The sequence below is a fragment of the Scleropages formosus genome, chromosome 20, assembly GCF_900964775.1.
Source record: "Scleropages formosus chromosome 20, fSclFor1.1, whole genome shotgun sequence".
NCBI lineage: Eukaryota > Metazoa > Chordata > Actinopteri > Osteoglossiformes > Osteoglossidae > Scleropages > Scleropages formosus.
Genome location: NC_041825.1, coordinates 25,299,019 through 25,322,892, shown reverse-complemented (window position 1 = coordinate 25,322,892; position 23,874 = coordinate 25,299,019). Strand labels below are relative to the sequence as shown.

Below are 23,874 nucleotides of genomic sequence, written 5' to 3'. Positions count from 1 at the left end.
ATGGTTAAAACTGTTGCCTTGCAATCAAAGCACCGAGGTTAGAGTCTTGATCCAGCTGGTGTACCCTTGGTCAAGGTTCTTACTCTGAACTGGTAGTTAAATATACCCAACTGTGTATAAATGCATAAATCAGTAAGTAGCATAGTATACAAACTTCACCTAAGGTGCCTTGGAGAAGAGCTTCAGTAAAGGAATACAGGCAGTTCCCGGGTTACAAACGTCCGACTTACTACAACCTGTAGTTACGAACCACCTCCCTGTAAATCCTACTACTGTCCTATCCGACCCACGCCTGTCCCCGACCATAAATCTTGCCTGCTCTCTTGTGTACTGAGAATAATGGTCCCGCGATTGGGTCCACACACACACACACCTCAGTCTTCTGCCTGCTCAATATGACACGGAGCACAGTGTTGTGTGTTGCTGTATTTGGCTTTTTTTTTTTTTTTTTCCTTTTTTTCTTCTTTTTTTTTTTATTTATTAAAAAGAAAAAAAAAAAAAACTCCTAACTATGGCACCAAAGTGTAAATGTGATGCAAGTGTTGGTGATGCATCCAAGAAATGGAAAACAATCACGATTGTAACTAAAGAGGAAATAATAACGCAATCGGAAAAAGGTGAAACACCAACTAACACTGAAAAAGCAGTTTCTTTAATGTTTTTATACATACACATTCTCTTTCTGTATTATAAATACTGTAGTAACATTTATCTTTGTCATAAATACTGTACGTAGTTACATTTATTATTCATTACATTGTATTATTACTCTATTGTTATTAAAGATGTTTTAGTGTATCTGAAAGTTTTTCTTTAATTTTTTTATGTGCAGAAAGGTACACGATATGCTAAGACAAACATTTGACAAACTGACTTTAGATACCCGCCATTTCCAACTGTCCTGACTTAGAATTAGGAACAGAACTTGTTCGTAATCCGGGGAATGCCTGTGCATAACCATACAGGTTTCTTGGTGTGATTAGTATTACAGTATATGTCTTAAATATTGTAAATGATAATATTGAAGGTAAAAGTAGTCACAATACAATAACATTATGTATATAAGGTTTCTATGGGTCACTTCTTCCGTCACCCTCTTCTTCATGTGGAACAGGGCTGCTCTGTGTGACTTGCACCGACATGGCTGTGATGGCAGGCAACTGCGGCGAGACGTGCTATAACAAGTACGGCTCTGTATCAATCAAGGCCAAGTACTGCCATGAGATGGTGAGAGGACTGGAGAGCTGTAAGTGGCATTTTGTTTCTTGCTCAGAAGGGCGTGTGTGTGTGTAGCTGTGCTATGTGTTTCTGCAGGCACTGCGTATCATCCTGCACAGCCTGGACCAGCGGGCGGGGGTCTACCAGCGCTACATTGAACCTCTGCTCTCCATCAGTGCAGACTTCTACATCCGGGTGTTTGTGCGGGTTCGCACAGGCCAAGCCAAGGCCAAGCACTCAGCCAGGTACTACAGTGTAACCCGGTTTGCTGCAGCGCTGTACTCTGGTCATGTTCGTTCATTAAAAAAAAAAAAATCAAAATATAAATGTAACTGTCCAACCGCGAGCATGTTTGTGTTTCAGCAAGCAGGCGCTGGTGTACAACTGCGTGGGCTGCGGCTCCTTCCACCTGCAACGGATGGGCAAACGCATCTGCCAGGGAAAGAAGTACGGCACCCTTTGGAGGTCTGACTGTAAGTCATGGTGTCTCTGAAGCCCCAGCCAATGTGTTTGGGTGTATTTCAGCATGAAGTACACTGCAGCCACTGGACCGCCTGTTGGCCCCAGCTGTGAGCACTGTGGACAGAGACATCAGGTGAGCCTCCTGTTGTCATTATTTACCTTAAACTGATGTGTCTGGAAGCAGGTTTGCGGTTTTCTCTTGTCTACAGTATATTTCAAATCTTAAGCTGCACTATGTTTGGGTGCTATACTGACTTGATTTAAAAAAAAAAAAAAAAAATTGTAGATGAATTATTCTAAAAACTCTTTTGCTGCAGTACAGAATCAGCTGTGTAATTTGAACATTTTCTGGACATGTGTTCATTTTGATGTGCTCTTTTGCTGTCCTCTGCTTCCTATATTGACCATAAGCTGGGAGGTCCAATCTGGGCAGAACCCATCCACAATACCGAGTTTGTACAGAAGGTCCTGTCCGCAGTTTCAGGGAATCCCTCCCGCTTCGGGACATCCCGCCGTATTGAGGGGATGCTCAGCATGGTCACAGAGGTACAGGGTGGTCTTGGATGGGGTTGAGGTTAGATGGGGTTTCCTGACATGTATGGGTTTCTAAATATCAAGTGTATGGGTGTGTCCCTCCCCATTCTTTTCCTTTCTTTCCTCAATAAGGAACTTGAGGATGTGCCGTTTTACTATACCCTTGATGGCTTGAGCAGCACTGTGCGCTGCAACACCCCGTCTCTGCTGCAGTTCAGGTAAAAACATATTACATGGCGTCACATAGATTAGCTTCAGACTCCTTGGTACTTCAGTTACTATACATCTTGTAAACCCCAGCCCTGAGTGACGCGCCCCTTTGTTTTTTTCTATAACACGTAAAGCAGAACAGAATTTGATGCTACCCTCTGCTGTATGTCTCAAGATTTCCATACGCTATTGAACAGTATAGCTTGCATATGATGATCTTGTCTGTTGCACTTATCTTGTAATGCATCTGTACCCTCTGTCGTACCACTTCTGTCATCATTAATCAACAAAGCAGAGTTGACATTCCTGCTGGTTTTTTAAAAAAAAAAAAAAAAAAGCAGTCCATCAAAAGTGCTCTATGCTGTAAGACTGTGTTTGTCAGGGTGTCCTGCTTCTTTGCAGGTCCGCTCTTCTCCACGCAGGCTACAGAGTGTCCCTCTCGCACGCCTGCAAGAATGCTGTCAAAACCGATGCACCACCCAGTGCGATATGGGACATCATGCGGTGCTGGGTAAGGGCATGGGATTGTGGGAATGAATCTGGCGGCATTGTGGTGTGGTTTTCCCCAGACCACATTCAGCCAATGTTTGGACCTCAAGTTTAATTTTGTTTGCAGGAGAAGAACCATCCTGTGAAGCGAGAGAAACTGTCAGAGACTAGCCCGGCATTTCAAATCCTGTCCACGGAACCCAAGTAAGTGCAGTTCAGGGATGTGCAACTTTGGTCCTCATGGGGTGGAGTCTGTAGAAGCTTGGATAGGAGACCTATGCAGAATATAACTGGCAAAAATTAAATACAGTAATTCTAGACAAATAGCCCTTTTTGAAAAGTGCTTATGTCTGCACTGAGTACTTTCTTTCCTCTATACACCCCCCATCAGCTCACAAACAAATGGGACAGGAAATCATTGTAAAAGTTGGGTGGCACAGTGAGTAGCGCTGCTCTCACACAGTGCCTGGGTGGTGCGAGAGGACATGGGTTCGATCCCTGCTCAGTCTGTGTGGGTTTCCTCCGGGTGCTCCAGTTTCCTCCCACAGTCCAAAGACGTACTGTTCAGGTACCCCCATAGTGTGTGTGTGTGTGTGACACAGTATGCGTTCCACTAATGTATGGATGGAGTGACCTATTGTAAGTAGTGTATCTATTAGTGTAGGTAATCTGGGTGAATAAGGTGTGTGGGCTGATAACGCTACATAGAGTTCATGGGAAGTCGCTTTGGAGAAAAGTCTGCTAAATAAATGTAAAAGTTTTGTATCCAAAGTTATTTTTTAGCAGAGTTGCAATCAATAAAAGGTTGTGTTGAAGGATGTCGATTATTCACAGGTTAGGTTCTGAAACTTTTTTTTGATATAACTGTCATTATTAATGAATGTTCTATAGGACTTTTACATTTGTATCTTTGGCTCTTCACATTACTTCCATATCTTCAGAATATATGACTTGCATGACAACCAGCCAAGCAATTCTGATTGCATTTTGTAACAGACTAGAGTGGACAAGTGCTCTTTATTGCTTAATTATCCCTTTCCAGTTCTGATGAAATCCTTAACATGACAAGGAAATACTGCTTTTAGTGGAGCCTCTGGCTGTCCTGTCCCCCAGTCTGCAGGCATGTTTCACTGTGCGGCAGGATGCAAATCCCCAGTCTCGACGCCGGCAGCTTGTACGCTTCCAGGAGAACCCGCATGCGAACTGGGGGCCCAAGGCTCGTGCCAGAGCTGGAGGAGCACCCCCCGACCTGGATGACCGCCGTAAGCAGCTCCAGAACAAGAGGAAGAAGCCAACAGCAGACACGTCCAATCTCAAAAACTTCCCTTGCAAGAAGTTCCGACAGGTACAAACTAGGGAGGGAAGGGGTCCACAGTGGTTTTTCTGGTAGCCCCCTTCAGTGGTCCTCACTTGCATCTTTTCCTGTCCAGGGATTGTGTTCTCAAGGTGAGGATTGCTGCTATTCCCATGAGCCACAGCAGGAGAAAGACACTGGAGCAACGATGGAGTGATGTCTTCATGCAGGCACTGTTTGAACCCTTATTATGCATGGCCTCCTTAGTATCAATATGATGCAAGTGTCTTTATAGACAGTGGGCTGAAGAAAATGCTATTGAGCATTTTAAATAACAGTTCAAACTGGACTGAAGTTGCTGAGAGTCAGCTGTAAGTAAGCTCACTAGGTGCTAAGTCTAGTATGAGCTCAAATTGGCTGTGTGGGTTGCAGACTGCAGAAAAGGTATTTGAATAATAAAATTCATAAGGTAGAACTACAACCCAATGAGGTTGAGGTTTGAAGTGCAGTGTATAGCCAGTGCTCCACTGTATTTGTCTTTTTTGGCTAGGTCAAAAGGCTAATAAAATGCTGCCCTTCAGTGTGCCAGATCAATTTGTACTGTTATGTTAGGGTAATTGTCACTGTTTACACTACTGCAGATCTTTTCTGCAAAAGAATCAAGGTCTATATAGTGCTCATAGCATGTGCACCTTATAGCAAGTACTTTAGCTGAAGGGGGCTAAGGCGAAACATCAACTGGTACAGGGCAGCACGGAGTAGACAAAGGACTCCCGTTCAAATCTCCTACTGCAGCACCTTTTATCATGGTACTTGCCCTTAATTGCACCAGTAAACATTAGCCAGCTGTAGGAATGGGTAAATCATGACATTACTACACAAACAAGTCTGCTAAATGGGATTATCAAACATTGAAAAAAAACCTTGAATTTATTGCAGCTACTTTTCATGAATACAAATACAATGTATCAAAAGTAATTTGATAGTATAAATGTACATTTTGTTTTAAAAAATTACACAAGTCAAAGAAATATGTAGGCATTTTGGTCTCTGATAAGGCATGACTGCATTATCTGTGGGCTGAGAGAAAGGGGAGAGGGGGTGGCTTCTGCTGAGCCCATCCCTGAGGTTAAGTACTGGACCCTTGAGAGCTACACATTGCTCATAACAAAAGGAGCAGCCCCTGTATCAAAGTGGTTAATTCAACATGATTGAGATCTTTTTCTGGCATGAAGTACAATTTGTCACATGAACTAAAGCCTCAAGCATGAGTTGTTCAGGAGAAAAAAATTGGATTGCAATTAATCTAATTTTATTGCCTGCTACTAATATTCTGATCTGAGTGAAAGGTTTTGTTAGTCACAGGATGTGCACAATACTTAGGATCTGATTTGATGCCAAGTCTTGATTCAATGTGCTGGGTGCCAGCCCAGGAGAAGCTATCTCTGCCTGACTCGTAGCAGGAAGGTTTGGATCTCCATCGGCTTCAGGGTGATTTCCCATGGGGAGGTGTCTCCCAATCTGCGAGGCGGGCACTGCTCACCTGAAACACATACACATGCTCCAGTATCCCAACCATTTGCTGTACAGTGCTTCCTATGACAGATTAAACATTCAATGTTACAGTCAGCACCAGTACAGACTTAATATACAAAAACATCCAAAACCAAATTAAAAATACTGCTAGAAAGACTCAGTTCTTGAAAGTGGCTCTGCTTTTGTACCTTTGGAAAAAGTCACTTTACCCAATTCTGTACAATAAAACATCCAGCTCTATAAACTGGTAAAATTTTATTTCATATAAGAAAAAGAACCTATTAAGCTCCAACATTAGTATGCTAAAATAGAGCCAAGTTGAAATCTGAATTCACTGCATGTCAACATAACAATGAAAATAAGTGCCATAAGAGTGCAATGCATTTAGGGATTTCTCAAGAGCCTAAAGGTGTTACAGTACTAGAATTGCTTCAAAACACTTCACATTTGTGCAAACAACTTTGGCACATGCCAAATATCCCTTTCTCATTTGTATTTCCAGTACTAAATGTAACTATACCTCCACTGGTTTTCCAGTCAAAGCGGTTCATCTCATCTTTCCACTGATTGGCTGACAAGTTCATCTCTGACACACCCACCACCTCCAGGGTAGAGAACAGCTTCTGTAAACACAAGTAACCTTGGTCAGACAGCCCTCCATTTACTTCAGCATGTTAACCATGAGGTTACAACAGGAATTTTTAATACAAGTGCAGAAGTTGTGTTGCCCTCCATTCCTAACCTTCAGGTTGACAGTTACAGGCTGCGAATTAGTCGGGCTCTCAGTGACCTGGAACTGGTGCTCCAGCCTCAGTAGTACAGATTCCTGGTCCCACTGGGACAGTGTCAACAAGTGGACAGCAGGGGGCAGTGAAGCCTGCAGGCCTGAAAACTGAAAGGGAAAATGGAATGCAACTTCCAGATTCATTTAATTTGGAAAAAACTACACAGCCTCACAAGACAAGCAATGAGAGTCAACAGTAATGAAAAGCAATGTCAGTGAAGGAAAATCATTAGGAATTATATTTATTCCTTTAGCTAGTGCTTTTTTCCCCAAGCAACTTACACTTAAGGCATTTACCACTATTTACCCATTTATACAGCTGGGTAATTTCACTGCAGCAATTTGCCCTTTCTCAAGGGTACTACAGATGGAGGATAGATTTGAACCTGTGACCTTTTGGTCCACAGGCAGCAGCTCTAACATTCTAACATTGTGGAGAATATCTGGAAAACCAATATGGGCTCTCTGTTTTCCTTTTTTTTTTTTTTTTTTTTTTTCTTTCCTCTTTCTTTCTTTCTTTCTACTTGTAGCATCACACTTACAGCACTGACAAGAACACAAGTCAACCTGTTCCTTCCTTCTCCCACTCACCTCCAGTATTGTGTTTGGATGCAGCTCTCCAGTCTGAAAAGCGAGCAATGGCTCCAGCACGAGTGCTTCGGCCAAGGGCCGATGTATGTCTGCGGCATCTTTGGGGGGTGTGAGGGCTAGCAGCAGGCGGCCACGCACCACCAGCCCCTTGTTATCATCGCCAGGCTCTGACAGGGGCTCCCCGACCCCACGCACGTCATCGTACAGCAGCCTCCGGTGCAGCTGGTCAGAGGGTGGAAGAAGCATGAATCGAAATATCCACTTTAAGCAAAAAAACCAAACCTGGATACAATATCCACTGGATATGCTGCATGTGTATATTTGTCTCTCTCTTATCTGTTCATATGAATGTATTTATATGTGATCAGCAAAGGACAGGGGGTCTCACCATGATCTCTAGAGAGCCATCCTGGAGGCTGCTGGCACCCTGGGAGCGGTCTGTCACGGCAGTTAGCTGGTTCACCTTGTCCTGAAAAAGAAATGATGGCAACTCAGCAGCAGCCTCACAATACCTGAAAGATGCTCACTGGGTGATGATCACCCCAGCCATCAGGGGGTAAAACAGGATAACAAAAACTACTTGTTACAGGAGCCAAAAAGCACAAGGTAGAATGATGCTTAATCTTGGACACAGAGCGGTAGAGAGTGAATTCAAAGGAAGGGAAGGGCAGTTGGCCAAGGGAGGGGTACAGGGGAGACAGCACAAACAAAGGCTGTCCAAAAGTGCAGCAGACTGAGCGAGATATGCACCTTGATGTAGATCCGGGAGTTGATAGGGTAGTAGTTACCAGCAACAGGCTCTGACTGCTTCAGGTCCCAGGTGGGCCGGAAATCCTTCCTGAGTCAAAGACAAAACACGACACTAACACATGCTCGCACACCTGAATGCAGAATTATGTAAGTGTGAGTAAAGTCTTTGAAGTGACCACCAGTACCCTTGGATCCAGTGCTTCTAGGGCAAATTCTAATCAGAATTGTTCCCTCCCTTTTTCTCTTAACTCTGCTTCCCCAAATGCACTTTTACTGCCCTGTCATTTTCACTTCCTGCAGATGTATTTAAATTATGCATTTAATCAAATAAATACATATGAGTGGCATGGTGGCACAGCGAGTAGCGCTGATGTCTCACAGCGCTTGGGTTGTGCAGGAGAACATGGATTCAATTCCCGCTCAGTCTGTGTGGAGTTTGCATGTTCTCCCACTATCTGTGTGGGTTTCCTCCCACAGTCCAAAGACATGCTGTTCAAGTTCCCCCATAGTGTGTGAGTGACAGAGTGTGTTCCACTGATGTATGGATGAGTGATCCATTGCAAGCAGTGCATCTAGCAGTGCACATCACCCTGGTGAATAACGTGTGTGGGCTGAGAATACTACGTAGAGTTCACTGGAAGTCGCTTTGAAGAAAAAAGGGAAAAAAAAAAAAAAAACATCTACTAAATAACTAAATGTAAACGTATAAACTATTAAAAATGGCACACAATGACAGGGTGACCATTTTATTCAGGCTTAAGCATAGCAGCTGGGATCTGAACCTGCAGCCACAAGCCCAACCCAGACCCCCAACCCCCTCACCGTCTTTCCAGCATCTCGCGGCCATTGGAGTCCGTATAGAAGTAGCCAGAGGAATTAATGTTGGTGTCCAGGCGGGTGATGACCTCTTTCCCAAGGCTATCCCTGAGAATGAGAGAGTAGAGGAAATGAAGAAAAGTAGAGGCTACATCTTCATATAGCCCATCCAGACAATCTCTACCAAATCAGCCATGTTCATATTCCCCCCCCCCCCAGTGACAGAAATCATCTAAATGACAGACGTTAATTATTCATTTTTCTCACACAAGATTCAAAGAATCCATCTCCCTCCAAAAACATCCCCAGTGCAGATAAATGTGTGCAAACATATTCAGAGACGCAGGTTTAGCATTATTCCCTCTCCCCCAAAATCAGTAGTTCAGAAGGCAAACAGAGGGTCTCCAAGATGCTATAGTGGACACTGCCCACTTTAAGCCTGTTAGCCACCCGTATCCCAGACTCCACTCACTCCACAGGGATGGGCCCTACGGTCCACTCCAGCTCCAGCTCCCTGCTTCCCCAGTAGAGCCGCACCACCTGGGACACCCAGGGGCTGAACTCCTGCTGCACCTCCTGCACCACAGAATTCTGGTGAAGGGCAGGTCACAAGGGGTAAGAGAGGGAGCAGACCAAAAATATTTCAGGGCCCATTCAAAAGCAACAAGCACAGTAAGTCAAATGCCGATTGTGTTGGTGTACATTGGCTATACCGGTAGGTGTGTTTGTATAGGTTTACTCTAAATGGGTGTCCTGTGTGTTTACAAAAGTAGTAGCAATAATTGTGTCCTTATCTAAAGCTCTTCATCTGTTGCACAGTGCCTTTCAAAGAAAAAGGGGGGGGGGGGGGGGGGGAGTTCTGATAGGCATATTTCAAGTGTATTTTTTTAATGGCATTTTCTTCAGTGATTTTGTTTTTCTTGCTTTATGCCTGTGTTAAAGCGCTCTGTGTCACTGCATGAGAAGAGCGCTCTATAAAAATAAATTTATCTGTTTTCCAAAAAAATCACAGGATTCCCACCTCTGGTTGTAGTACCCTTGAGCAAGGTACATACCCTAAATTACTCCAATAAGAATTACCCAGCTGTATAAATAGGTAAATAACTAGCTTAACATTGTAAGATGCTTTGGAAAAAAGCATTAGCTAAGTTAATAAATGTAAACAAATAAATTTGTTGGCCCTGAAGTTGTGCTGGACATGATAAATGTTAACCTGGCAGGGGTACCACCTTCAGAGTATAGGTCTTGGCAGTCTGGCTAACAATTATTGGTGTGGAGGAGTTGGGCCTGAAGATGTATGCCCCTGAGGGCTGGTTGCTGTCTGCAGAATTTCCATCGCTGGCATTATACCTGTGACATATGCACCAGATCAGCTTTTATGAAACAAAATTATCAGAACACATATAGTGACTAGAAAGGTTCAGACTAGTCACAGACAAGTTCCAATGAGTGTTAATGAATACACTATCAACTAGTCAGGCTAAACAGAATGAAAACCACTTAGAGTAACAGAGAAGCAAAGACACCAGCTCCTTGTGTTCAAAATGGTCAGCTTATAAATGTTCTCAGATACATAAGTGAACTGAAAAAAAATGCTTGTATTTTTAGTTGCGTTTCTGTTCACAGCAAACACAACCTGTACTTATGCAGCCACCCAGTAGATGTTAGTAAAGAACTGAATAGGAGTGTTGGGATTAACAGCTGCCTTCCACAGGGTTCGCAACTCATGTCTAGTATTCCTCCGTCTATATTAATGACAAACATTGCACTAATTAATGGAACAAACAGGTCAAAATCTGGCATTGTGCAGGAGTTTGGGGAGATTACTTTTTTTATTTTCGGTCATTTACATTTGCTTTACTGAATTATTAACAGACTTCCAGTTCCAGTGTTAAGCTGAGGAGCCAGTGTGTACCTGACACATATAGTTCAAAGTTTTAGCATCTTGTAGTTCAGAAGACTCACCAGTAGAAGTTCTGCATGAGTTGAATTTTTTGCTTTGTCTCCAAGTTAGTCAGGCTGTTCATTAGACCTGTGTCAGGGTCAAAGGTCACCCTGATAAACTGGGGCACAAAGAAAAAAGGTTGGATAAGACTGTCTCACAAAAAAGGCAGATGCATAATTTCTGCAGCCATCATTCATTCAATTAATTTTTATAGAGTGCTCTTCTCACACAGAGTGCTGAACAAAGGCATAAGACAAATAAAACAGATAGTTGGATATATATTACACTACTACAGTATCTGTGCAGTTATTAAAGCTATAACTAAGCCTCTGAGGTGTCATTTGAACCATGAGACACACCACAGCAGACCTGGTTCTCCATAGACAGTGGAGTCCCCGGTTGAGGGGCCACAGGGGGATGCTGTCTGGACATCTGTGAGACCACATATGTTCTGAAGCCAACAGGTGGGGCCTGAACACGGAACACCAGCTCGTTGACGGCATAGCCTCTATCGCCCCGGATCTTCCGAGTTGCCTTGGATACGGGAATTACCTGGGTTACACAGAAAACTTTGAGGTCACAGGATGTCAGAATTGGTCAGTTTCAGTGCTGCAAGTACTGTAAAACTGAGAATGAAATAAATGAAAAAGTACCATCTACAAAGAAGGTAGCAAAAGAGCAGTGCAGAAAACAGTAAAGCACCTTTGTTCCTCATTGCAGGCATCCGTTTCACTTTAAACTTGTTTGATCACTGTTGGAGTAAATACTGCATTAACTGCACCGTAGACCCCGTATAACATGGAACTGTTTCTAACACTGCATAAGGTTGGACCCCAGTTCCAACCAGCCTTTTTCATGTGCTTCTAAATTTAAATCGGATTCACAATTTGTTCGTGTTTTTATCCATTTAAAAATACTGGAGACAATTGCCAAGGGGCACTCACATCGAAAAGTCATTATTTGTCATTATATGCTTAAGGTTGGTGGTTTCTAACTCAAACAGGAAACATGAGTAAATTTGTTAAAATATCTAAATTTGATACAATGAGGACTGATTTATATTGGTCGGTTTCAAAGAGGTTCTGGAGAACCATCCGGTGGCTCAGGAGGGGTCAGAGGAGCTTTGCTCAAGCTGTGCTGAGCAGGGGTGGAGAAACTCTGACCTCCAGTGAGGACATTGTCGGGAGGTGAAAGGAGCACTCTGAGGAACTCTTAAGCCCGAGTGGTATGCCTCCCTTACAGGAGTCAGGGCCAGAGGCTTTCAGGCTGTCAGAGTCCATTTCCCCGGTGGAAGTCACTGAGGTAGCTGGTAAGCGCCACGGTGGCAAAGCACCGGGGTGGATGAGAGTCGCCTGTTGCTTAAGACCCTGGATGTAGTAGGGCTGTCATGGCCGACACACCTCTGCAATGTCCCCACTGGACTTTGGGGACAGTGGCCGGGCATAGACTTTCCCAAGGAGGCTGAGAAGTGAGATACCCTGATAGTTGGCACACACTCTTCAAGAGATCACCACTGTGGTCCACATCTTTAAGAAAGGGGACTGGAGAGTGTGTGCCAAGTATCAAGGCATCACACTTCTCAGCCTCCCTGGGAAAGTCTATGCCAAGGTGCTAGAAAGGAGGCTCCGGCCAATAGTTCAACCTCAGATTGAAGATGAACGATTCAGATTCCGTCCTGGCCGTGGAACAGCGGACCAGCTTTTTACCCACTCACAGATAATTGAGGGGGCATGGGAGTTCGCTAATCCAGTCTACATCCGTTTTGTGAACTTGGAGAAGGCCTATGACCGTGTTCCCTGGAAAATTCTGTGGGAGGTGCTTAGGGAGTATGGGGTGCCGGGGCCACTACTGCAGGCCATTCGGTCCCTGGACACACAGAACGACAGCTGTGTCCACACACTCCGCATTAAGTCAAGCTCGTTCAACGTGGATGTTGGACCCTGCCAAGGCTGTTCCTTGTCTCCACTCCTGTTTGTGATCTTCATGGACAGGATATCAAGGCGCAGTCGAGGTCAGGAGGGCATTTTGTGTGGGAGTCGGAAGGTGACATCTCTGCTTTTTGTGGATGATGTCCTTTTGGCACCATTACATAGTTGCCTCCAACACACACTGGAACGGTTTGCAGCCGAGCGTGAAGCAGTTGGGATGAGGATCAGCACCTCAAAGTCTGAGTCCATGGTTCTCTCACCGAAAAGGATGACATGCCCCCTCCAGGTAAGGGGAGAGAATTTACCCCAGGTGGAGTAGTTTAAGTATCTTGGGGTCTTGTTCACGAGTGAGGGGAGAAGGGAGTGTGAGATCGGCCGCAGACTAGGAGGAGCAGCAGCAGCAATGTGGTCACCGTATTGGACTGTAGTGGTGAAGGAGGAGCTGAGCCATAAAGGCAAAGCTCTCCATTTACCGGTCAATTTATGTCCCTTCACTCACTTATGATCACGAACTTTGGGTAATAACCAAAAGAGTAAGATCGCGGATGCCAACAGCTGAAATGAGTTTTCTCCGCAGGGTGTTAGAACTCACTCTCCGTGATATGGTGAGGAGTTCTAACATCTGGGAGGAACTCAGAGTAGAGACGCTACTCCTCCACACTGAGAGGAGCCAGTTGAGGTGGTTCGGGCATCTGATAAGGATGCCCCCTGGGCGCTACCCTTTGGAGGTATACAAGGGACGGTCAACCGAGACAAGGCCTCGAGGTCAGCCCAGGACCTGCTGGAGGGATTATATCTCACAGTCAGCGTGGGAATGACTGGGGATCCCCCGGGCTGAGCTGGAGGAAGTTGCGGGGGACAGGGGCGGCTGGGCCTCTCTGCTCTCCCTGTTACCACTGCAACACTACTAGGACAAGTGGGAAAGAAAAATGGATTGATGGATGGACTGATTTATAACATGGTCCGAAATTTTGGACTCTATCGTCCATATTATATTGGGACGACAAGTATTATTCATCTGATACCTTTCTATCCACAAATTTAGGTGTACAATACCATGCTTCTTATTATTAACCTGTTATTTCTTCTTTCCTTAGCATGATAACATAGTGGATAATGCTAGTGCCTCACAGGGACATAGCTGTGCACCTGTAGCACATTGGTTTGAATCCGGCTCATGGTCTGTAGAATTTGTATTTTCCTCCCTGTCTGGATTTGGGTGTCTTCCCACAGTCCAATAATTCAATTCATTTTTATAGAGCACTCTTCTCATGCAATTGACAGAGCACTTGAACACAGGCAGAAGGCAAACAAACAAATACAAAGATTATTGTTGACTACAGATTGAGGCAGATTACAAAAATTACACTGTTGTCTCAAATTAGCCACTTTGAATCCAAATCCTGCTGTAGCACCCTTAAGCAAGGCTATTGCGGGGAAGCAGGTAGTGTAGTGTTTATACCCCTCTGCCTTCCACTTCAAGGACCCAGGTTGGAATCCTACCTCTTGAGTACCCTTGAGCAAACTACTTACGAAGATCCTAACTGATCTTTTGATTGCATAACAATGACTAACCATTATGCTACTGGCTGCCATAATCAAACTCACCTGGCTATCCAAAACCTGACCATGAGGCTGGAGAACCATGTAGTCAGAGCCATTGACCGGCAGTCGCACTGGCCAGCTGACCATTCGAGACAGTGGGTTGTACACTGTCAGAAAGAACTGAAAGCAGGATGGGGAAAGAGGCTACATTATTGAAAGACATATACTGTTCGTTGATGTATTTAGAAGAACGACTCAAGAATGTTAAAAATGTGTTCCACTCATGCTATGTGAATGTGCATGTGTGTTTTACCTTGTAGCTGTTCTCAGTGGCAGGACACACACTGATGTTGAGGCTCAGACAGTACTCACGAGGGGCTTCCCAGCTGCTGAGTGTTGCCAGGGCATTGCTCACCAATGTCTTAAAGAGAGAGAGACACCGCTGGAATGAAAGATCCAATTCTTTGAGGCGACCTGCAGGTGTTGTGGATGGACGAGAGCCCAGTACCTCACAGTGAGCCCAGCCTCTGGCCAGCCTCTTGGCGTAATCGTTGGCAACATGCTGCTTCTCCGTCCCAGACACAGCATCGTGGTGCTGAGCCACGCTCATGGCCTCCTCTATCAGTGAAGACGACAACAGGTGTAGCCACATGGAAGTGTAACCAATCACAGCTTTGCATGAAGAATTGCATAGCGGTAAGGCTTTTTGTTTGAACACAACTTGAAGATGGCTATATTTCTTACGTAGTGTGTCGCTGTCTCCTTCACCATAAGGACCTTTTCTGGAATTCGGACCGCCAAGGACTTCTAATTGATTGCAGACCTGTGGAAATTCACAAAATACAGAACCATTGTCAGTTAGCTTCACTAGCTGTAAATTACAAAATTTTTGTTAAACCAGAGTTCACAATAACATGGCAGCAAGAAATGTGAACAGTAACAGTATTGCAGCCTTATTCACTTGGGACAGGTCCCATGTTTGGTGTACAGGCAATCCCCGAATTACGAATGAGTTCCGTGTCCTCAGTCTGTCTTTAAGTTGGATTTCGACGCAAATTGGAACAGTTAGGTATGGTGGGTGTCTGACCTCAGTTTGTGAAATGTCTGACTTAGTATATTGTGTACCTTTCTATGCATAGAAGACATTAAAGAAACACTCTGGATACACTAAAACATCTAATACAGTAATAATGAGATGAAATTAGAAAAGCATCTGCTAAATGGAAAAAATGTAATAAATGTCACAACAGTATGATAGAGAGATGAATGTTACTACTGTGATGATGAATAGAAGAGACTGGACCGATGGAGGTTTGAGAATGTGGGGTGGGGGTAGGGGGGGTGAGATTCCGCAACCGGGGGGGGAAGTGTCTTCTGTAGCAGAGCGAAAGAGGGAGAGAGAATATACGTGCAAAACATTAAAGAAACTAATGCTAGCTTTTTCATTGTTCCTTGGCATTTCACCTTTTGCTTTATTATTTATTTACTCTTTAGTTTCAGATGGGGGGGGGAACGACGACGACAACTTCCGGTCAGCATGGGGGTGGTTCATCAGTACGGGTTGTACTTAAGTCGGACATTCGTAACTTAGGAACTGCCTGTACTTGGCCATTACCAAGAAAACCAATTTCCAGCACACTGAGTGTAGGAGAACATACAGTGCATCTTTTAATGATTGTGCTAAACATAAAAAAAAAAAACCATCCCCCAACGTGAGATAATACACAAAACCACGTTCTTTTGGAATTATACAGTATGTTGCAATGCTGCAACTTCTGCTACAGATTCTAAATGTACTTGCTTTATCTTTCTCAGCTAGTTATGCAAGTTGTTCTGGGTAAACTTATCTGCCAATTGAGTGAAATAAAATTGAGAGAACCTGCAGCAGACTGTTAGACAGCCTCTCATAGCGTTTCAGGGCCGGCCGGCTCGTGAAGTAACCTGTCCAGAAATCATGGGGTCCATCAGCATACGGGAAAAAGTCGTCCATTTTCACAGACCTACAAGACAAAAGGCAAAATGTGTTGGTCCACAGCTTCATAATCGTGGAGATTCCTCAACACAGAGAACAGATTACCATGTGAGGTTTGCCTGGTGAAGCCCCTGAAGATAGCAGGATGGGGTGGAGTACAGCACATTGACCTTGCTGCCTTGTGATTGCTGGAGAGGAAAGCACACGCAAGACAGTTATTTTCTGCACATTCACATTCTCCAGACAGACAAAGAAAATCAATCCACACACTTTTTTTTTTTTTTTTTAAATTTTCAGCACTTTTACCGCTACGGCCAAAATTCAAAATAAACAAATAAACAAAACACAAGTCTTATTGATCACAGACACTCATGAGGACAACCCAAAAGCTAGAAACATTGTGGAAGTTAGTTAAGTGAAGGTGGTTTTCGACTATTTATACAATAAATATGCTTCCATTCTTTGTCTGTGAAAATTCACAGTTTGTCTGTAATATTAGGAGCCAGTGTATATGTAGCACAAAAACACAACAAACATCCAATTTAGACACTGGAAGTTTGTCGCATTAGGCTATATAGGCTTTGCTGACAACCATAGAGTTGCACGCACCTTTGCATTAACATAGCGGATGAGCTTGTCCATGTTCTTGTACCACAGGTTGGCATTTTCATACTGGAAGTCGGAGCCCATGGTCATTATAATATGATTTGTTCTGTACATTTTTGCCTGCAAGGAGATCAGCAAACAGATAATCAGCACTGACTAAGACACAGCACATGTCTAACAAGACAGGGCCAGAGCCAGGATGAGGAAACAATTTACATTAGTTACTCTAATTGCAAAGTTTAAATGGAGAATTGGATAAAGCAACTGATGACAGGAGGGATTAATTACATCATAAACTACCATAATACATTGTTAGTGCTCTGGGAAAACAAAAAACCATTTTTTCTTTTGTTTTGTCTCTGTGGATGCTTATGCAGTCTGCTTCATGTCACATGAGACTAGAATCTTTGCCGTTCATTCTGAATTTCACAAGATCCTATTTTTTTTAAAAATTTTGTCATATTCAACAGTCTTCTTGTTTGGAAGGATGTTAAACTGTTTAGCCTCCCCAGGTGTTTTATCATTATGGTCTCCTATTGCTCTCAACACATATCTACCCCCAACTATTTGCCAAATTGGAGTCTAGAAATGGCAGTCTAAAGGGATATTTCAGTTTTATTTTCAAGTCGATCACTGGTGAGCTTCAACCCTCCAAAAAAATAATTTCAATCCATCGAATACAGACGTCTAAAATATCTGCAACTCCATCATTTTACTGTTGCCCTGGAAAAGAAGAACAGATTACAGCCAGAATTAGCAAAAGTTGAGAAACAGCTAATTACACCTGATTTCTGCACTATATACCATTTTATCTGGCACTGGTAGTGGCTTTTTTGACACATAGAAACTTGAACAGGACCTTGACGCATCTCTTAACAACAACGAATGGTCATCTATATGTACTGAAGTCTTCCCTGCCTATACCTCTGAACATCCAGCAAGAAATTTTAAAGAGAATTCACACAATCTACCTCCCTCCAGTGTGCACAGGATGTTCCCAGGGACACATCAGCTGTGCTTTAAGTGCAAAGTCTCTCCAGGGTCTTTGATACAATCTTTCTGGGAATATGGTAGGTTATGCACAACATTACTGGACTGGGGTATATATATATACACACACACACACACACACACACACACACACACACACGCAGTCTGAAACAGCTTGTCTTGAGTGGGATTGCAACAAACCGGAGCCTAACTCAGCAGCATAGTGCACAGGGCTCGGGGGGGAGGGGGACACACCCAGGACGGGATTCCAGTCTGTCGCAAGGCACCCCAAGCAGGACTCAAACCTCAGACCCACCAGAGAGTGGGCACAGGCCAAACCTGCCACACCAAGCCCCCCCCTCCCCAAGGGGTACATGCAACAATCTGACCAACCTTTAACACAAAAACATTTGATTTCTCCCCACATGCTTTGTTAAATCACAACCCAAACTCCTTTCTTGAAGGAGTTACACTACACAGACCGCTCTGACATATCTGACAAATAAATGTATTTTAATGCTGTGGTCTACACCTGAAGTTCCCCATTTCATTCCACTTGAAAAATTGATTTGATTTGCATGACAATCCTAATGAATTCTGGAATATCTGGACACCCACCTGGAAGTTATTAGAAAGTGCTACATGACCACACCCACGACAAATTAACCTCTTGACCCAGAACCCTCGCTCCATGTATGTGGATATATTTGCTTTTTATAGGTGTAGTGTCTATAGGTTTGCTGTTTTGACCCTATGCATAAAACCTTTTTTTTTTTTTTTTTTAAAAAAAAGAAAGACACACAATCAACTGGGAATCATAAGAAGCAGTCCTCACCTGATCATTGGCAATCTCTATGAACCTCTTGACTACGTTGTCCACATTGTAGTCTTCTAGGTTGGGGTCATCACGGATGGGTGGGTCATTGCAAGACTGGTCCCAGCAGAAGCCAGCAGGTGGGTTGTATCCATTTGGCAGCACCCCTTGGAGACACAGCATGGAGGGGTGTGTCGGGTGTTAAACATGAGAGAACGGTGGGGATGACAGCAGTGGACAGTTATTAAAAGGATAAGAGGGTCCACACCGGTGAAAAGGTCAGCAGTGGGAGGGGTTAGGCTCTCACTGGCCCTCCACACCATCTCCATATCCTTGTCCCGTATCCTCCGGGCTTTATCCTGGTAGTCCAAACGACCGAAGAAGAAGCCATCATAACCCATCTGAAAGGCAAAAATTGCAAGAAGGTGATCGCTCACAAATGAGTAGTCTGAGGTGGCCTGTCACTCAGAACCGATCTACAGTCTTCAGTCCAAAGAAAACAGTGTTTTGGCTATTTGCCAAGATATACAGAAAAATAGTTCTGGTTCCAATATTGCTCAGCACTATCCTTTCTAAGAGCTGTTTAAATCGGATATGGCAGTCTTCTATTGCAGGAACAGCCATGGTTGATGCCAGCATCCTGCGAGTCAGCACTCACCTGAGCAAACATGGAGGCATGCTCGCGGGCATGTCCGAAGGGGTCAATGTGCCAGGCCACACGAGGGCGCCCACAGGCTCCGAAAGTGTCATTGAGGAAGCGAAGCCCCAGTGTCATCTGGTCAATGACGGCGCTGTAGTGTGTGGTGGCCTCATCACTCATGCACCAGCCACCATTCACAAACTCCAGGCGTCCTAGCAAAATGAAACAGAACTAAGCCGAACATTGGGACCACAGAGGTTATCACAGAAAACAGTCTTTGGTGCAGTACTTATTTTATCAAATAAACTTAGAAAGGGGAACATGGCCAAAACATCTGCTCAGTGGTTCCAAATGTCATTCAAAGAGCAAATACATGTACGTGTTCCAGGTCTTATGATATTGATTGAGTGGAACATCAGCCACTTGGTGTGAAAGCACAGGCATATTATATGTGAAATATCAGTACGTTTCTACCTCCAAGATAAACTAGAGATACACTTGTTCCTTTATGCTGTTACCGCATTTGACAACGAAACAATACTAAATATTGTAAGTGTACTGGATTAATGGGTCTGAAGGGCATAAATGTTAAATTTATACTAATCTGGAGTCTATGTAATGGATTTCCTGGCATCTCTTGATTTTATGAACCGTCTATGTGAAATTTTGGTGCAATGGCCCTTGGGTTTTGAAACCCAATTTTCAATGTATAGAACCAAAGCAAACTTCAAAATTCTAGAACAACACATTAAGTTTCTATCCTATTATTCACTCAAAATTTCTTTCAAGTAATAGTACAGGTGTTTTGCGGTACACGTATGCATTTAAGGGGGTGCTTATTATAAATGCATACTAGGGTCACAAAGAAAAGCGGGAAGAGCATCAAAGCATTAACTGATGCTGGGGTTTTTAATAGAGACTGAAAACTCACCTGCATTTTATAAGCACAATCTCAAAGCAGGACAGCAAAGCCAACAGGTGTAAAGTACTTTTCTGTTGTTTTTAAAAACATACGTTGCTTTGGAAAAAGCATCTGTTAAATAAAGTGTTCCATTTCATGTTGAAGTTATGGGTTGGTAGGCGTTTTATAGAATTCTTGAGATATTTGGAAAACTGGTTTAGGGTGGGCTAGAAATGTATGATTTTCCACCCCCCATTCAAAATAATGGCTTTCAGCATCCAAAATTTCAACATCTGCACTATTTTCAGTGGATTAATGTCTTAAATTGAGAGATCCGTCTGTCTGTCACTGTAGAGATCAATAGAATTCGTAACTTCATAGATTGCCACTTTTTTTTTTTTTTTTGCAGAAAGGTAGCCCATGTCATGTGAATGGGTGGACATTTAATCAAGATATTAACCTGCTCATTTTTAGACAATGTGTTGGACAATTATTTCAAGGTTACAAATTTAATTGTCTATGGATCAGGATTAACATGTTTAATAAAGCAAGCAGACTTCTTGTTTCAGTACATTTTACGTAGCCCAGAATCCACAGTTTGGCTTCATTTGTTTGTCTGTTCAAATTTTTCACCTTTTTTGTGTTGCGTTTGTTCTTTTTGTGTTGACTATATTATGGGTGCATATACTGCTTTACCAGTGTTCACATGCTAGATGAAACTTGATGCTGAATAATGGTATTAGGGATAACAAAATCAGATGCCCTCCTAGGCTGAATAAAGTTAATAGTTACTCTGTCAGCTTCCTCCTACTGCTTCACCCGGCTCACCTTCATTAACAAGCATAGTGACTGCTTTGCGGGTGGCACTGTCCTGCTGCCTCCACCAGCGGAAGAAGAAGGCCGTTTCCACGTAGATGAAGCGACGCGTGGGGTCTGCCAGCAGCTGTTCCAACACAGAGTCCAGGATGTACTGCACACCAGCATGCTGGATGTCATTGCGGTCTGCAACACAGGTGCCATGGGCAGCAGAGGGGGCCGTGGTCAGAACTGTCGCCTTACAGTCAAAGAACCCAAGTTAAAATCCCAACTCCTATTGTAATACAGTACACCTGATTTAATTCACTTACCCAGAATTGCTAAGTTAAAAATTATCCAGCTTTATGAATAGGTAAACAGTGGTAAGTTGCTTAATATACAAATTTCATGTTATAAACCACTTTAAGAAAGGAATCAACTAACAATAATAATAATAATGGGACTATGTGGGGGTGCATTTGAAGCCAGGTTAACTCTAGCTTCAATGAGGGGAATCAAATTGTTGCTCCAAACTCATTTCGTCTTAAAGCAGTGTGTGTGTAAAGTGTCTCACAAAGGGTCATCACATGCCGATGAGCAAAGGACACAAGAAGGCATGACTTCATGCACAACGGTAGATCACAGGGAAAAAGAACAACCTCATTAGTCAAGCTGAGACGTGCTTTTGCGCAGCGTTCCATATGTGCGATATTAAAAAGATTACCGTGATTGCCGGACTATAAGCTGCTACTTTTATCACACGCTTTGAACCCTGCGGCTTAAACAACGATGCGGTTAATCTATATATTTTTACGGGCTAACGGCCTATAGCGGGCGCTCTAGCAGGAAGCGCAAGAGCGTGACAGACAGGCAGGAGAAATAATGCGCCGAGGAAGTCGCTAGTTTGATTGACACACGTTAATTGTGTTTTGAACAGTCATTTTGCGCGTCATTCTGAGGCTGTTCAATTCCGACACTGAAGACGACGAATTCAGTGGTTTTAGTGAGGAAGATGAAGAGAGCGATCAATGACTTTTTTAAAAGGCTAACGATCAACAGCTGGTAGGTTTGTTATTTTTTTTAACCGGCATGTTACTATAATGTAATTTCACTGCTGCGTTACTGCCGTGTTAAGGCACTGTTCGGAAAAAAGCCGGTATGGTTATCTCATTTTACTGCTGTGTTTAGTAATTAAACATTTAAAAAAATCTTTCTATGTACCATCTTTCTGTGTACCATAAAGATATCGTGGTTCAGTGTGAACCTGCGGCTGATAGGCAGGCGCGGCTTATAGTCAGGTGCGGGTTATGTGTGTAATTTTTCTTAAATTTTATGAAATTTGGGTGGTGAGGCTTATAGTCAGGTGCGCTCTATAGCGCGGAAAGTACGGTAGTTTATGTACTAGGTAATCTCTTCTACACAGTGCAGTGGTTAGAGCTGCTGCCTTGGACCCAAAAGTCACAGGTTCAAGTCTAAACTGCAGCTGTAGTCCCCCTGAACAAGGTATTTACCCAAAATTGCTCTAGTAAAATTATCCAGCTGTATAAATGGGTAATTGTAGGCATCTTAACATTGTAAGTCACTTTGGAGAAAGCATCAGCTAAACAAATAAATGTAAATTTAAGGAAGAATAAGCCTTATCAGGAGGATTATAGAGCCTAAACTTCCAGTACCAGTGAAAGATGTGAGGCTACCTAGGTAACACCTCACAGGATTCATTTAAGAGAGAAGTAAAAGCAAAACTGGAAAAGCATCTAGCAAGTAGATTCAGACTTTTGACAGATACCATACATTCAACATGTTAGTAACAAAATTGACGTAAAAATGCTTGCCCATCTCAGGTCAAAAGCAGATGGGAGAGTGTTCTCTTAATTAGTTTAACTGTCTCTTCTTGCTAAACTGAAACAGAGCACATGTAAAGGGAAGCCAAAGGGGCCACACCTCCATAGTAGTACTGGTCGACAGTCTTCAGCCAGCCGACATCATCATGCGTATGAGGAACCAGATGGACATTGAGCATAGAAGGTTGTGTCGCTGGACATGACTGCAAGAGGAAGTACAGAGAGAGCAGATCATAACGATGGCAAAAACAAAGCAACGGAAGCATAAGGGTGAAAAACCGATAAGCGCTCAGTTGTGAGGAAGCAGTCTGTAGTCTTTACTGTACACAACAACGAGGGGAACATTCAGTGCAGCTCAAGAGGACGGCGGCAACTGAAACTATACACTATTCACCAGAGCAGTTTAAATCTAACCCATGAAAGAGGCTGTCTACATCTAGAAGTTTGAAACAATATTTTGCATAACATTATTCAGTTCTATGATGTTGACATACATTACAAATTAGACATCAAACATTTTAATTAATGCAATAACATGTAAACTGTTTTGTGTCACACTTTCAAAGTCAACAGTGCTAAACACCACACTTTCATAATTAGTGAATAGTGTGGTGTTTAGCACTGTTGACTTTCAGTCTGAAAGTTGAAAGTTCACATCCCACTTAGCATAAGTAAATCCTTGCTGCACATCGTGTTTGATAAAGACATTGTCTATGGATTTTAGTTCATGCACCCAAATTTGAAAACAGAAACAATTAAATCATGTCAAGCAGTGACACCTCCACAGGTATGAGAGCGGGGTGTAAACAGGTGGAGATCGCCTGCGGCGTGTCACCTGAGCTCAGACACACTTGTCTTATCACATGATCACTGACTGACTCAGAAAACACAGAACAAATAAGACGTTATGATATTATGAAAACGAAGTGTGTTCCAGCTGCTCAGTCAGTGTTTGCGCATAATCTCATTTTCAGTCACTTCCCCATATCGTGTATTCTCTCGAATGATGACGAAAGTTTCATTTTTTTCCCCCGTGGGACTAGAAAAACGTTATAACATAAGTAAGAACCACATGGGCGCGCGCTCACCTTATACCCGCAGCTCGACTCTGCTTGGGGCGGCGGCCGCGCAGGGAAGCCCAACACAGCAACGCGCAGCAGGAGCACCACAGCAAGCACATCCACACACACCGCCATAATTCACAACGACTGGC

At 43.4% G+C, this 23,874-nt stretch overlaps 2 protein-coding genes across 3 annotated transcripts in view; one reads left to right on the top strand and one right to left on the bottom strand.

Moving 5' to 3' along the window:
- The window catches only part of trmt1 (tRNA methyltransferase 1), a 13,840-nt gene extending 6,710 nt beyond the window's left edge, over positions 1 to 7,130 (top strand). The window contains exons 6-16 of one of the 2 annotated variants that reach the window (XM_018740856.2): positions 1,115 to 1,227; positions 1,315 to 1,463; positions 1,582 to 1,665; positions 1,744 to 1,813; positions 2,092 to 2,226; positions 2,347 to 2,432; positions 2,827 to 2,935; positions 3,041 to 3,117; positions 4,027 to 4,258; positions 4,344 to 4,437; positions 7,058 to 7,130. In XM_018740856.2, coding sequence (XP_018596372.2) covers positions 1,115 to 1,227; positions 1,315 to 1,463; positions 1,582 to 1,665; positions 1,744 to 1,813; positions 2,092 to 2,226; positions 2,347 to 2,432; positions 2,827 to 2,935; positions 3,041 to 3,117; positions 4,027 to 4,258; positions 4,344 to 4,424 — 1,136 coding nt within the window. In that variant the 3' untranslated portion in view covers positions 4,425 to 4,437; positions 7,058 to 7,130. Of the gene's footprint in view, positions 1 to 1,114; positions 1,228 to 1,314; positions 1,464 to 1,581; positions 1,666 to 1,743; positions 1,814 to 2,091; positions 2,227 to 2,346; positions 2,433 to 2,826; positions 2,936 to 3,040; positions 3,118 to 4,026; positions 4,259 to 4,343; positions 4,798 to 7,057 lie in introns of those variants that run through there. The other variant, XM_018740855.2, reaches the window with a different exon arrangement.
- Positions 5,131 to 23,874, bottom strand: man2b1 (mannosidase, alpha, class 2B, member 1). The gene is made up of 24 exons (XM_018740854.2): positions 23,750 to 23,874; positions 22,762 to 22,864; positions 20,854 to 21,027; positions 19,143 to 19,336; positions 18,753 to 18,885; positions 18,506 to 18,651; positions 16,684 to 16,800; positions 16,180 to 16,262; positions 15,982 to 16,102; positions 14,847 to 14,925; positions 14,611 to 14,720; positions 14,416 to 14,523; positions 14,166 to 14,282; positions 10,999 to 11,181; positions 10,650 to 10,747; positions 9,914 to 10,034; positions 9,157 to 9,275; positions 8,691 to 8,792; positions 7,869 to 7,956; positions 7,507 to 7,587; positions 7,119 to 7,340; positions 6,486 to 6,635; positions 6,264 to 6,366; positions 5,131 to 5,750 (listed from the first exon to the last, which is right to left on the bottom strand). The coding sequence occupies exons 1-24, from the start codon at positions 23,855 to 23,857 to the stop codon at positions 5,647 to 5,649; spliced, it is 2,964 nt and encodes a 987-aa protein (XP_018596370.1). The 5' UTR covers positions 23,858 to 23,874; the 3' UTR covers positions 5,131 to 5,646.